The sequence below is a fragment of the Manduca sexta genome, chromosome 28 (assembly GCF_014839805.1).
Source record: "Manduca sexta isolate Smith_Timp_Sample1 chromosome 28, JHU_Msex_v1.0, whole genome shotgun sequence".
Lineage (NCBI taxonomy): Eukaryota > Metazoa > Arthropoda > Insecta > Lepidoptera > Sphingidae > Manduca > Manduca sexta.
This window is the reverse complement of record NC_051142.1, coordinates 2935291-2951528: the sequence shown is the minus strand read 5'-3', so window position 1 is coordinate 2951528 and position 16238 is coordinate 2935291. Positions and strand designations below refer to the sequence as shown.

The following is a 16238-nucleotide window of genomic DNA, read 5'->3' as shown; positions in this document are numbered from 1 at the left end:
AGAGTCCGAAGAGTGCCAGGTCTCGTTACCCAAGGATTACATGTATAATAATAATATCAAACTGTCTTTATTGATGATCATTGTACTGTGCAAATGTTGGCCATAATGGGAGTCGTAGTACACTAAACTATATTTTCTTGATGTTTACATTAAAACCTAAAGAAGATATCTTAAAGTAAAAACAATCATAATAACAAAAGCCCTGTGTTATATACCGTCTCCCTGCTAGGCACGGGCCTCTTCTCCTACTGAGAAGGATTAGGCCTTAGTTCACTACGCTGGCGTAATGTGGATTAGACTTCACACACCCTTAAAATTCCCATAGAGAGCTTCTTAGGTATGCAGGTTTCCTCACGATGTTTACCCTCTCCGTTAAAGCAAGCGATAATTCACAAAGTATACACACATCATTTTAGAAAAGTCAGAGCAGCGTAGAACCCGCTTTGGGTTTTGAACCTGCGGACATTCGTCTCGGCAATCCGTTCCACCACCAACTCCGCTATCGTAAAGTTTTAATTAACTGAAATCAACCAGTTGTATGTGTATCAAGTATTACAAATCTGAAACACATGAAACAAATAAGTCATGATTTTTTTTTATTGCTTTGAATGACAAGACGAGCTTGCCGTTCGTCTGACGGTATGCGATAGGATCGCCCATAAACAGTAGAAACACCATTCAACACCTTGAATTACAAAGTATTGTTTGGTATTCCACTGCACTCGCCATCCTGAAACATGAGATATTAAATCTCATTATGACCAGTAGTTACACTGGCTACAATGTCCTTCAAACCGAACTACAACAGTGACTACACACTGTTTGGCGGCATAAATAGACATTGCGGTGGTACCTACCCAGGCGGGCTCTCACATATGAGACTAGTATATTCTAATCTTATTGTATATAATATGCAAACGGCCTTACCCTAATGGAATTTAAACGACATTATCAGAAGTTGTCAGTCATGTCTGCGAACGAGCCTTTTAAGTCCGGGCCTCCATTATCCATTGTACATAACAAAGCCGGAACATAAATATAAGAATTTTTAGTATATTTATGTTCAGCTTATAAAATGTAGTCATTTTTTTAAGGGGCTTTTCAAGTATTACGTATGGCAATTTTTAAGATTTTTGGATTCTCCCACCCGCCTATGTAACGTGCCGTAACGTTTTCCTGTGCGCCCCCGTCCCCCCTACAAAAGTTATGTAACTATAAAGTGACATTGTTTTTGTAATATTCACAATTATTTTATGCAAAATACAGGAAAATCGCTAAAATACCTTTGTTATTGTTTTAAAATAAAAATAAAACAATGTTACATAACGTTTTACAAGACTAAATTGCGTTACGTAATACTTGAACGGTCCCTAATAAGTGTTGGAACAGGTTAGTATTTTTTTATGTATGTTGAGATGTCGCATGTTGCTTCCTTGGTCTTGATATTTCTCAATTTTTTTTTATTCTAACATTCATACTTATGTATTTTATGCAATGACTAAATATTTATGGCATTTAGTAAACAAACGCATATGCTGCCAACGTTGCACGAGGTCACGAAATAAATGACGGCAAATAGCTGTCAATATTTAGTTTTTAAAGAACTAACTGGCAGTCGATTTAACGAATTGCTACAGTACTTAACAAATAGTTCTTAGATTATATAGAGCGGACATTGGGAAGATTGTTGTACAAAAGTTTTGCGTTCATCCGATGGTTAATCGATCTACAGTGAAACAAAACACCAATGTGAAATACTTAATATTTTGTTCATAACGTGATTTGCAGATTTTTCATGTGCATGCTATCATATTTTCTGTAAATATGTTATTTTTGTATTAATATCTAAGTATGCTGTGACATTTGTGACACGGATATTTCAAATAACACAGCGAATTACCAATCGGTAAAAACTTTTGGAGCACAAATTTGTTCCCGATTTCCGGACTAACTGTACTGTTTAATGTCTTAGGTAATGAACAATTTAGTTGTCAGCGTTTAGACAACGCCTTGTTTTAAAACAATACGTAAGTTTTAATTATTAAGGCTTTTTAGTCTATTTAACGAGTAGCGATTGAAAGCGCCATCTGTAAAACGTCAGTGCCATCTATTTTAATTAACAATCCTATTAATCCTCATAGGAGTAAATTACCTAGATAAAAAGCTTATGTGTTAATCCACGGCATGATGTATGCATGTGCTAAATTTCATCAAAATCGATTCAGTTGTTTCTGCGTTTACTTCAAGCAAACATTCCAACATTTTGAAAAATATTTGACATTTATAACATAAGTAAGATTAATACATATTTTAGTTCTTTTAGCGAATTCGGTGAAATGTAAAATGAGACAATTTCTTGTACTAAGTAAATATGAAATTTTGTTAACTTCGCTTGCAGTGTTCATTTATTCATACACTGCTCTACATTTTCTGGAGCCTACAGGCATTGACAGGGAACAGGGAATATAATAATGGAGTACATGGAACCTCTTTTGGTACCTACTAAAGCCTCGATACATCGATAAAGATTAAATTTTTGTATGTTTTAATGGATAACTTTAAAAAACATTTTGAAAAATATTTTACTAAGAAAATATTACCCATGAGTGATATAAGCTATATTTGAAATCATGTTTGAGAGTTGATATGGGCGGAACCGCGAGTAAAAGCTAGTAAATTATAAGGGCATTAAATGAAACATTGTAAAAGAATATGTATCTAGGCAACCAGTAAACCACGGCCCGTTATTTCTATTAACTTGTTAAACATTCGAGACGTTGAGCGGACCCCAAACAAAACTCGGAACAATTTATTTGCCTCGTTCTAAGCAATTGCCTTGCGAAATACTATAATATTTTTACCTTAAAAATATTAACTAACGAAATTCTGAAGACTAAAGACCTACTTTATTTTAAGCTTTAAAATATAAATGGGGACTCAAATTCTTGCCTCTTTATGGATGAATCTATGATTTCACTTAGGTACATGTGTTTACTTCAGTTATCACTTTCTGTTTATAACTTCGCTTCATACAAGTTTTATTGAAAAGATAAGCAACTACTTACCTAATGGTTTCCCAAATGCATTACGCCTGCGTTTAAACTGATTAACAATAGCCTATAGTTATCACTGCTTCGTTTCATAATCAAGGTCATATAAATAGAATTTTTAATTTATTACAAATTCAAACAATTTATTGCTCTGGGTCTACAGTTATTTCTAAAAACACTCTCACTTCATTAACCAATTTGTCAAACAACGTTTCCGATTGTTCCGATATTTGTTGGGAAATATCTTTCATCAATTGTTTAACATGAGGATTCAACCGACCACCAAACTTTGACCAATGGTTAAAACTGTCCAGAAATTTATAAAACGGTTCAGGCTTATGTTTGCTATAAAAGTGATCCATATCCGAAAGTATTAAATTAAGTAGTTCAACATCTTTTTCTTTGGATATTTCTGTGTTAGTGTTAAGTGATTTCAATCTAATTTGCAATGATTTGTGCAGTGCCATAAAGACGTCTTTTGTCACCACATTTCCATATGACATGTCGTTTAGAATCACTTGGAACTCTGTTCCTGTAACATCTCTTAATTTGCTATAAAATCCAGTTTCAGGTAAGAGTTCGTAGAAGGTGCGAACGAAGTTTTTAACCTTTTCTTCAGTTGTATTGTTAAATTGTATCAATAAAGCGTTTAGGCCTTTTGTGCATTCATAAGATTTGGTACAAATGTTGTGTTCGGCGCACAATTTTGATTGAAATTTGCTCTCTACTTTTGCAGTACTGGTTATTATCTCTTGCATTAATTTGCTTTTAATTTCACCTATAACGTCCGGATTTCCTTCTAGTCTCTCATTTACGAACCATTGAGCTGTTTCTTGGAATTTTGCGCTGATTTTTTTAATTACATCAGTCCACACGTAAGCTTCGTTTTCTTCAGATATTTTCTCATTTGCCATTTTAAGTATTCTTTTTATATCTTTCAAGCATAGTTTTAATTGTTCTTTGAAAATTAGATTGTTGGGATTTTCTACAGATTTATTTTCCTCATCTACTTGATTATTTTGTTTTAGATCTTCGAAAATTCTTTCCAATTCACTGTCTATGGCAATAATATACTCGTTCAAGAACATTTTCAGTTTTCGTCGACAGAAATCCAATTTATTACATAGAGATACAGACTGTACTGTTGTAGATATGCCATGTGATTTTTGATTATCAATATTCATAGATCTTCTGCCACTGATATAATATCTATTGACATATTCAGAAAGTGCATCCATAACGTCTCGTCCCATGGTTAATGAACCTTGCATGTTTACTTTTATGCAATTCGATAAGCAAAGTAACGCTAGAAACAAAAATATTTTGTATTCCAGTTATGAATTTTACATAGGTGGGTTAGTTTGTTTGTTTTTTTATTAAAATTATCTAGATTAAAGTTTCGGCTTAATCCGAAGAGTAATACAAATAATAATATATTATTGAATTGGGTCAGGGGAAGGTACATTAATCTTGAATGTTGTGGACATTAGCTCAGCGTGGCGTCTATCGCAGACGAGGCGACAATAAAGCTGACTGACGAGTTTTTATTCAATTGGAAATGAAACAACAATGCCCCCTACATATTGTGAAGATAGTCAAATTCCTAAGCATTGTATTATCGAGATAATATTAGATACTATTATTACGACTACCTTCGACAAATATAAAAAAAATTGTTTAGGTATACATAAAAGAACTATAGGTCTATAACATAATATTTGTCACCAATATGATCATCTTCGATGTATGACTGTTCCTTAATAAATAAACAATATAACAGTATTTGACGTAACTTCCAATTTCAGTACAAATTTGAATAGAAGTTTTATATTTTAGTTAATGATTTCTTATGTTTACGCGAATATTTGACATTGAATTAAAACTACATACTTAACGGATTTTTTCGTTCTTATTTGTTTAATTTTTACTCCCGACATTTCGAAGTTTTAAAGCCTGCACGGTCGTCCGAAAAGTTAATATTACAATATCACTTTTTAATGATATAAAAAATATCTTGTTATTGATAGCCCGATCTACGCAGAAGCCGTTTGCATTATCTTAAGGTTTGAGGGTCTTTTGGGTTTCAATTTAATCAGATAACTAATTTTAAAATAATAATCACGTTGATATGTACGCAAGTAACACAGTTTTATCGATTTTAACTTTAGGCAGCAAATTTAAAGTTAATTAGGTATCTACCCTAAGTTCATGATATTATTTTTTAATATTATATGATCCGATTCCTATCGGCCAGCCCCGGATCTTGATTTTTTTGGAGGCAGGGCAAAATTTGTTAAATGCCGCCCTCACCCACTTATATTTTTACTTTTGTCATCATCATCAATATTTCGCACCCAGCGGGAAATAATTTTAGTATTGAATGTACTGGATTTTTCAGTAGTCAAAGTTGCGTTAATGATAAGTTATGTATTCGTCTGCCAAGTTTGAATTTGCCGCCCTCTGAATTCGCCGCCCGGGGCATGGCCCCCGTCTAGCCCCCCGTTCGATCCGGGGCTGCTATCGGCTACCCTTTATGTAGAATCTTATTATAATTAGAACGATTTGCTGACCATATTTATGCATATTAGTACCCATATGTTGTGTCGGGTTCCTTTTCGGAATATTTTACGTTTTTCCATTGGAACAGAGAAAGGCATCTAGGTACTAATTGATAAACCGTAGAACGAACGCAGATAATGCAATAAAACTAGATTTACAGATTTAATAAATTATGAAAATATAAAAACACTTTTTAAAAGACCAAACTACTTTCTGGTGGTAGAATATATTTTATATTCGTCCGGATAGCGACCACCGTACACAAGGTGTTACAACCCGCCATAGTGGCCCACGTAAGTGTGTCGCGTTCCGGGATCAGCCTGTGTATATCCGGGTCAACAGACCGACAAAATTGTGTCGACTGTCGAGGGGTAATCATCTCTCGTTAGTTGACATTCTATTGGACCCAACTCCACTTACCATCAGCTACGTTGGGGTCACTTTGCCATGCACGTACTTATATTATAAAAAAAAAATACTGACGAATACATTTATTTTTTAATCTCTCTCGAAATTGGTTCTCTGTAAAAATACTTACTTACCAAAGCAAACAAATAAAGTTATTTTATATCGCATGTTGAGTGAAATGTTTTATTATTTTTTTACTGATCGTTAAACTGTTGTAAATTCGTTATGTTTTAAAATGTAATACTGGTGTAGACTGCAGAAAAATATAATTGAATGAATCCGTCTCAGCCGAATTTCGGTCACGGCGGCCACTTGTGTTTCGACACAACACAATTTTAAATAAATTCTTAATGTGCTGGCTGAATAAAAAGTTAAAAAATCTACTTTGGATGCGGTACTTTTTGTTTTTTATAGTAAAGTTAATATCGACAGTACAACAACTTAGTTCCATATTTTGCCACAAGATAGCGAGGTTTTTTGTTTTTCTGGTCTGGCAGTACATATATCTGTCTTGAGTTCGAATTCTGGATAAGCAGTGATGGCAAATTTTTCTGCTCAGTAGTATCGCCTCGATGTCTGAAATTTTTGCTCATGTGGCGATATGATGGCCTGTACACATTTCCGCAATACCATTTTAAAGGGAGAAAGGCGTGATGGGAGTTACTTTAAAAATAAGATTTTTTAAATTAAATAAGAGGAATAAAGATATTGCATATTTCATGATTTTAAAATATTATGGCAAACTTTCAAAGAAGACACAGCATAACTCTAGTAACTCCATCTAGTAGTGGCGTTGCAAATGAAAACTTGAAAGCTTCTCCTAAGTTCTAGTATTTATCCCATACTTTTATTTTTAATAATCGAAGGTCGCAATTTTAAAATAGAGCCTACTATAGAAAAAATCATATCTTTGTTTAATTATGTTGTTAAGAGCGTTTACGCATCCGCGCGCCGTATGTCTCAAAAACAGCACTTTTCGAAGGAGATAATATCCATCAAAACATTATTTTAAAAACATATGAATTAGTAATTATTATAGAAAATTTTGTTGTCTAAAAAGTTAGTAGAGAAAATTTTTAGATTTATTGAGTATTTGTAAATTGTTTAATTATTACTGAACAGAGGTTTTCAAATTTGCGCTTCGAACGTCTATTTCGAAGCTCAAAATACCTTAAACCACTAAGGAACATAACAATATGTTATTTTTATCTATCTAAAAAGATCGTGTAGAAAATAGTTAGTAGAGAAAAAAATCTTTTTATGTTTAATTCATGAGAAATAAAAATTCAAAGAATTCGAAAATTTCAGAAATGTTGGTCATTTAAATGATTTTTTTATCACTATATCTTACTTAATTGAATATAATATTGGATTACTATAATAGAAGAACATCTCCTCAAAAACATACAATTTAAAAATTCTACAAAATTAGTTCTGTTATTTTTCTATAAATATTTTAAATACCACTATAAAACGCAACGCGCAAATCGTTTCAAATTAGTCCGCCTTGAGGCTTTCTAGAGAGAGGACGTATCGCTCGTCGTTCCGGCGAGACTCCAGTTGGACTTTGCTGTGCGTAGAAAAAATAGTCACGTGTATACAGTGATTGCCACATCTTAGTACTTTAGTAAGTAAAATATTTTTTCTTTAATGATTGACAATAATTTTAGTAGTTACTATAAATTATTATTATATTATTATGTTTCAGACACAATGGGAAGTAAAGCTATTTCTAGGCAAGAAAAGGAAACGTAACAACGCTGAAACTTCGGCTAAAGCAAAAGCTAAAAAATTGATGTACTAATGTTATAACATGCGTCTGTAGTTATGGTTGTTGCTTTTTTTTACTCATTAAACACTTGAGCATAGTTACTCGAAGGAAAAAATGGAACCTTAAGCTAAAAACAATTAGCCCATTGAAATGTTACATGAGCTTTGTATTTTTAGAGGACCCAATTTTATTTTTAGAACATGTGTGGGGGTCAATAGAAGCTTAATCTCAAGTTTGTGAGGTCGCCCCCTTGTCCCCTGGCCGCCATCATGGAGAAAGGGGTGAAAACACTTTTTTCGCGATATCTCGGAAACTATGCGTCTTACATAAATTTTGTAAAGTCATAATTTGTAGCAAATTGTTTTGCCTACAAATATGTTTTTTTTTTCTCCTTTATCCCGAAATGGTAACTCATACCTGTTCTACCTGCATAACATTCGATAAGTTAAATTTGGTAAGTTCTATGGCAAAGAAAAGAGTTAGGAATAAATAAGTAAAGTTGTACACAGACACACAACAGAGCAACAGGTTGTAGTATCGAACATTTACAACTATTGAAAGAGAATGTTTGCTTGCAGTCAACATTTTTAATGAAGTGTAATATGTGCAATATGGAATTTAAGCTATTTAAGCGCTAAGAGATATACTGATAGTATGGACGTATATCGTGGAACTGTAAATGGAGCTATGATGACTGAAGTTGTTAGATCAAATTTAAACGAACAGTTAGCTTCCATAGATTTACCAATATTAACGCAAAATGTTTACATGAAATGTTACGACGAGTTAGCTAAATGATTGAAATTAGCTGCAGAGGACAGGATGCAAGAGGCCGCTAGGGAAGAAACTGATAAAGATGTTGCCTGTGGCGATGTAAAAGACGGTATTCCCATACTTACAGTCAAAGCTGACTGCTGTTGGTCAAAAAGTACAGAACCAACTATTTTGCTTCGTCGTGTGTCGCAAATATTATGCAAAACTATGGATATAAAACTGGTAAATTGTTATACATGGATGTACAATCGATCGATTGATGATCGATGTCACTGAGAAGCAATACCTATTAAAAAAAAAACTATCCAAAAAAATATAACCAACTTCCGAAAAAAGAAGTCTTTTATTTCTCACTTTTTAGTTATACACCTAAAAATGACATCTCATTACATACACCTTCTGACTCAAAATATAAATTCCAATATGTAATTTCTAATGACTTAATTAAAACTTTCAATACGCTAAATATTAAAAACTGCAGATCTATGGAGTAATTATGTGGTCCATTATAAACATCGTAGCACAGTAATTTTCCTGATTTATTGTCTGATTACGGAGTTCTGGTGCCTATCTTTCGGCTTCATGATGAGCTCCACTTTACTAAAGGGTACTTTCTAAAGTGAAAATAACAATTTGTAAAATTGCCGTTAAAATTTGTTAAAAATGTTTATTTTTTTTTATAATTACAAAATGATACATATAAACTATTTCATGATGAATTCTTATATATTTAATAATAGAATTCTTCATTTATCATAAATTCATAAATCATAAGTTACATTCCAATTAGATAATTAAAGCGAAAAGATCAAAATTGGTTGGTCTGACTATAAAGATAGCCGACGCGCTAACTCTACGCACACAGCTACGCAACGGCTCTGTGTGAGTGAATTTTGCGAAGGATTACCTATAGTTGACTTCACGCGCGGCACGTAAACGCTCTTAATAACTTTTTGAATTAGTACTATATAGCGCCATCTATTAGATTATTGGCCCATTAAACGTCGAATGTGAAAACATAATAGGTAAGTATTTTGTAGAAATAGAAGTTTTTATCAGGCAGGAAGGTACTTAATACTTAGAAATTATATGTTTCAAAGGGTTTATTTTTAGAATTTCAATTATAGTTATCATCAAATTTACTACTTCAAAAAAAAAAATATTCTACGTGAAAACAATATGATCTTAGACAAATACATTTTTATTTACACTAACTCCTATATTTTTAAAATTCTCAACTCGAACTCATCAACTTTAAACTATTGATTAGTAAATTGTATTGTATTAAACTGATTAAAAATATTATATAATGATTTTGAATATTTATTGGAAATGAAAATCAATTTCCACTTTACAAAACATCAAATAAGTAGAGGGCGCTAAATTAGCAGAATAGTGGCAACACTAACTCTCAACTTGTCAAAATTATCGATCTGACTTTTCCCGTCTCGTAGACAGTCCTTTTTGTTTCGGCCATATTCGCCGAAAGATAGGTGTTTGGTTTGGGTCACGTATCTTTTCGTGGCCTTTCAATCACTGATTTAAGAACCATTCAAGATGGTCCAGAAGAAGGTAAACACTATGTGCGTTTAGTAGATTACTATATTTTAGTTTCAAGAAGTGAATAAATTGTGAAGTTTTAACATAAACATGTTTGGCGGACTTACCGTGTTTTAACGTAAATATCGAATTAGCGGTCTTCCCGGTAATTTCCAGGTATTTTATACAAATAATTATATTTAGGCATACAATTCAACCCTATACGAGCTAAAGGGTGGATATTGATTTTTCGCCATTGTGACGAAAACTTGCGCATAACCTAGAATATTGCCATGATGATACTTTTGCAATGATCGTTTGTGATTACATGCAATTATCACCAAGATCGCTGATGACTTTGTGTCTCTCTTATGGACATTTGTGTAAGTGTGCAACAGTACAGCAAATGTGAAATTTTCAGCCTAAGAAGAAGGTCGGGAAGAAGGTAGCCGCCGCCCCACTGGTGGTTAAGAAGGTTGAACCCAAGAAGATCGTTAACCCGCTCTTCGAGAAGAGGACCAAGAACTTCGCTATTGGTAAGTCGTTATTTTCCATTTATAATTCTAGAAGGCGATTATTGATTTTTCAGTTATTGATTTATATCGCCTTCGAGATTCATGTGTTTTGATTCAACACGTGTGTTGTTGGACTGATATGATGTAAAACTATTTACCGAAGCACCATGTGGCATTATTAACGAGCTTTTTAACACTGATCAGTCCAACATTAGTTTAAAATATTTATTTTTTAAACTTTTACTTTATTCTGTATTGTTTAATGTTCTGTTCAAAGCGAATTGTATCGATTCCAGATTATAGTAAAAATCAAAAGTAGTGTAAAATTTAAAATGTGGAAGTACCTATATGTATGCATACATGAGTATAAATATAGTAATATGCAAATGAATCTTGTACACAAATATTTCCCACAAACAAACATTTGCTTGTATTCATTTCATGCAGTTCAGAAGTTTTTATTCCACATTATTTATTGTGATAAAGGGTGTGGTCAGCTTTAAGATCAATGAGTACTATTAAATAGATGTAATTACAATAAATAAAGTAAGAGTTAATTTATGATGCAGTTCAGAATTAAAGGCTTCCATCCATAAGTATTGTAGTACATAAATTCAAATGTTTTAAAAGAGAACTTGTACATTATAATGCGATAGGTCAGGACATCCAGCCCACACGTGACCTGTCCCGCTTCGTGCGATGGCCCAAATACATCCGTATCCAGCGCCAGAAGGCAGTCCTGCAGCGCCGACTCAAGGTGCCCCCACCAATCAACCAGTTCACTCAGACACTTGACAAGACCACAGGTATGTGAACCTATTTAACGATTTCCTTTAACATTTTAGTCTAGTACTATACCATTCTGGTTGTTTTAATCTTGCCCAGGTCAATGTTAAGTTAGGTCAAAAAAAATGTATATTGTGATATATTTGTATTTCCAAAACAAGTTATGAATTTCCAATATAATGCATAAAAGTGTCTTAAATGATTTTGTTTGTTGCAAAGAGTATTTTGTGATAATTAGCTCTCTATTTCTCGAATAGAGTTAACATTCTAGACTTAACCTTTGTTTAAATCAACCTAACAAACAAGGTATAAATTTCATTCTCCAACGTACATGATCAAAATTAATCATATATAACAATTATGTGTAAAAAGCCTTTATACAAATCAATAAAAATATAAGTGTTGGTGATGCTGCTGAGAAACTATTTTTATTATTTATTTTCATTCTTATTTCTTAGCAGGACAGTATGTTTTAAGTTCACAATGGCATTTCTAGTATTAAACTCATAAAGAAAATGTATTAGGCCTGACAATATTTGCTTTTGTTGGAATGTAGATTAAAAATTTGCTAAGAGCATGTTCTGTGTTTAGAATAGATTTGTGAAACCTTTCTCACTCATTCCTCTATGTATTAAATAGGATTATTAGGTTAGCTTCTTGCACCCAATATGCTGTAATAAATGTTTTGTCACTGTCAATGAACATTGTGGACAATAAACAAACAACCAAAATTATTTTTATTTATAAATAGAATTTTTTATGAAGAATTTTTAAATAACCGAAAAGATGAATTCATAAGCTGTATTGGAAGATGGACTTGTATTTTCCTTAGGGGGTTTGCAAATGGTATACAGGTGATCTCTTGGCTTAGCAAACGCAGCAGACCCAATGGAGATTGGGGTAGAAAATAGGGGGAGGATGGTAATGAAGGATTAAGGATGTTCATAATTGGTAGGCTGAGTGAAATGTTTGAGGGTGCTTTTAGGCCTCAATGTGCTGTGCACTATGAAGTATGCACAAATGTCCCCTAAAGCATGGGCATGCATTTGGTGTAAAGACTGAGCACACAAGAATTGTCTCAAGGGAGAAGATGGATTAGTTAGGAATAAGAAAATATATAATTATTGATTTACATTCAATTGGTAAATTATGTATGTGTTGAATCAGCAATTATTGAAAAAGGCTAATATTAATGTTGGTCTTATTAAATCCAACACAATGGGGTGATCTGATTTTTTAAAATTAATTAATCTAATTTAAACAGATTTTTCAGATTCAATAATGGAAATTTTTATGTACAATTTTAACTACATTTTTCATTAAAAGTTTTATAATCCTATGCAAAATATCCTGGTTTTATGGCTGAAATGTTTGTTTATAACAACCAAAATACTCATTGATGGTGACATTTTGAATGTCTGATGTCTATTTATTTTTAATATAAGAATAGTTTAACAATGATTAATATTGTTAAATTTATTGTCAGGTCTGTCCCAGGGTGGCTTAGGTAATTAACATGATGAATTCCAAATGCAACTATGAATCTATGTGATTATCAAAAAAATATACGAGCTTTTTAACTCTGAAAAAATTTACATACTTATTTTTTTATATGTTTTGTGTGGTGAAATTCTTCATGCTGTTTGTGATTTTGCAGCCAAAGGCCTGTTCAAGATCTTGGAGAAGTACAGGCCTGAGACTGAAGCAGTCCGCAAAGAACGCCTGAGGAAGGCTGCTGAGGCCAAGGTATGCTTTATTGAACATTTCTTACATAATTAAGGATTATTATGATCATAATATCTTAGATGCTAAAGCAAATTTCAAGTTGAATCCACTCAGTACTTTGTATATAAGCTATAATTTGAATTTAAAGTATTCATTTACTACAGAAATGAATTGCAAAAAGTTGTAATGATTGAAATAATTGTGATTAATGAAAAAGTTTTACATTTTTAATATTTGTTACAAATTATATGAATTTTTAAAAGGACAATGCTCACCAAGCAATTACAAATGATACGATATTTAATTTGTAATGGTATCCCAAGGTACAGGCACGGCCTAGTTTGGGTACCACTGGTAAATACTTTATTTTTGTTTTTAGAAATTTGTTTTGTTATACCACTGCTTTTTTTTTAACTGTAAAACACATTATGTACTTTTTAATAAAAAAACTTATTATTATTATTATTATAATGTTTACTAAATCCAGAATCAAGTTTTAAACCAACAAATTTAATTAAAAAGTCATGATGCATAAATACACATAATTCAGATTACCATGAAGACCATCAACCACCAAGATCTCTGATGCTATATATAGTTTCCTAACCTTATACATTCTTTAGAGCATAGACTAAATATTACCTTATCTTTAGTTGGCCAAGAAGGATGAGCCTCCACCAAAGAGGCCCAACACAATCCGTGCTGGCACTAATACTGTCACCAAGCTAGTTGAGAAGAAGAAGGCGCAGCTTGTGGTCATTGCACACGATGTTGACCCCATTGAGGTGAGTTAAACAACAATTCATTTTCTATTACCATGGTTAGGGTCAAATTGACATCCTGTTAAATATAAAGCCACATATTCGCTTTTAGCTTTGCTAATGTGAAAAAATCATATCTGAATGAAGAATATTGATTTATTGAACATTAATTGTACAGTTCAAATATGGCATCAGTATATATTTCTGACTGAAAATGTGATGTCACCGCTGTGACGTATTTTCTTTGAGTAGTAGTAGTGGTATTAGGATGTGTATAAAGAAAATTGTTTTATTGATATTCATTTTGTTCATAATTTTAACTCTTTATTTAACATCTACAGTTTGAGTGACTTATAGTGTTATTTTCAAGAAGATAAGTATGTGGTGTCATTACTTAATGCAATGTCAAAATGACTATAAAATCATTTGTCTAAAAAATTGTTAAACAAATCCGAAAATATCTGAATTGTAAGATTAACTTAGGATTTTAAAGTGGTAATATATTTTAATTTTGTTTATTATATAAATCAAAATATAGGTTTTTTATACTTTTCATATCATATTGTTAATATTTCCTTATTGGCAGTGATGTCAGAATTTCTTCACCTGAGACTGTGAATATTTTTATATTCAACAGTTGCATGAAGCCAGTTGACTCTGAGCCATGTCCAGAATGTAAATGCGTTTACATTACATTTTAGTTTGTTATGAAATTGACTACATTTATGCCATTTAAATGCCTTTACTTAAGAAATCATTTCAAAATTCACAATATAAAATTTGTATGCATATATAAATAACTGCATAAAATGGACACATGTAAACATAATTTCATTAATTATTTCAGCTGGTTCTCTTCCTGCCCGCTCTCTGCCGTAAGATGGGTGTCCCATACTGCATTGTCAAGGGCAAATCTCGTCTCGGAGCCCTTGTACACCGCAAGACTTGCACCTGCGTTGCTCTCACAAATGTATGTATATTTTTACATTATAAGACTAGTGTTACACTTAGCATTATCATAAGCAATAGCATTGATGTTTGTGGGGTCTTAGATGCTGCATATAATGATGATTTATTTGCTATCTAAATGCCATGATGACAACCTTTCTACCACCAATAGAATTTATCTGAGTATGCTTTCTAGACTCGCACAAAATATTTGAAATGCTTGTTTTTTGTAACCTTTTGTTTGATGTATGGATGTAGTATTATTTTTGACTCCTGACTTCATAAGAGTTATTATCACAGGTGGAGGCTGGAGACCGTGCCGCGTTCACCAAGGTGGTGGAAGCCATCAAGACCAACTTCAACGAGCGGTATGAAGAGCTGCGCCGACACTGGGGCGGCGGCGTGCTCGGCAACAAGTCCAACGCGCGCATCGCCAAGCTGGAGAAAGCCAAGGCTCGCGAGTTAGCGCAGAAGCAGGGCTAATGCAATAAACTTAAACATCCCACGTTCTGTTTTATTTGCTAATGATCTTTGGAATTTCAGAGTAGCCGTGTAGGAGTAGATGTTAGTAAAAATATCAAAGATTGTATTGATTTTGCTGATGTATGCTTACTAACAATAAACTCTCTTAACCCACCGGCTTTACTAATTTTGCATGCAGATCCCTAAATTAGATGTTATTGATAAGGATCATTCTGGAGGCATGTAAAAAAGGGTTCTGAAGAAGTTGCAAAATATTGGGCTGGGGTGGTTACAATCTTATTTATTTTTAATACATTTTCTTTTTATTACTAACACAAATTTAATAACTGTTAACCCATATCTTTCTAGTACTATTTATTTTCTCCTTTTTATTTTTTTGTGTTGGTTAAGGGACATTTGTCATTTTCCATAACAATGGGTGATGAAAGGCTAACATCAGACAAGACTGACAAGCCCAGTGGAGGTATTAGCGGTTGACCGCACCGCAAAAGTGTGCCAAACTGCAATTTTTTAAATAGGCAGGTCAAAGGTCAAATGCGACGATTGCATGAGATCTATGTTGGTGATTCGAAATAAGAGTTCAACATTTGAGGATTGTCAATGGCAGTCTGCTTATCCTTTTGGGATGTGGGCTTGAAGTAATTTATATACGGGTGTGATGTGTTTACCAAAGGTAACTGATATACTATATCAACTTTAAACGACATCAGAAAACAGAGTAGCTTATAAAACAATGAATTTGGATGAATGAGTAAATCAAACAATACTCACTAGGGGGATGTAAGGAATAAAATCATAGCTGGTCCGCTTAATATTACAGTAATATATTATAAACCGGTGCAAGTTCTTCGATAGAATACTGGGTATATAGAAGACAATTCTTAACCATAGACATATACGATGCAAGGCCGCTAGTCGT

General features: G+C 33.0%; 2 protein-coding genes and 1 non-coding gene across 3 annotated transcripts; 2 read left to right on the top strand and 1 right to left on the bottom strand.

The window, feature by feature from the left end:
- Positions 1 to 3165: 3165 nt before the first annotated feature.
- LOC115443313 lies at positions 3166 to 6274 on the bottom strand. Its single transcript, XM_030168669.2, has 2 exons — positions 6152 to 6274; positions 3166 to 4356 (listed from the first exon to the last, which is right to left on the bottom strand). Exons 1-2 carry the CDS (start codon positions 6183 to 6185, stop codon positions 3194 to 3196), a joined length of 1197 nt encoding a protein of 398 aa, XP_030024529.2. The 5' UTR covers positions 6186 to 6274; the 3' UTR covers positions 3166 to 3193.
- A 3670-nt stretch (positions 6275 to 9944) lies between these two features.
- On the top strand, positions 9945 to 15341 carry LOC115443321 (60S ribosomal protein L7a). Its single transcript, XM_030168677.2, has 7 exons — positions 9945 to 10134; positions 10523 to 10637; positions 11273 to 11422; positions 13060 to 13148; positions 13781 to 13912; positions 14736 to 14858; positions 15137 to 15341. The coding sequence occupies exons 1-7, from the start codon at positions 10120 to 10122 to the stop codon at positions 15317 to 15319; spliced, it is 807 nt and encodes a 268-aa protein (XP_030024537.1). The 5' UTR covers positions 9945 to 10119; the 3' UTR covers positions 15320 to 15341.
- Positions 10751 to 10821, top strand: LOC115443350. The gene has a single exon (XR_003938610.2). It is a non-coding gene; the product is annotated as a small nucleolar RNA SNORD36 (small nucleolar RNA).
- Positions 15342 to 16238: the final 897 nt, after the last annotated feature.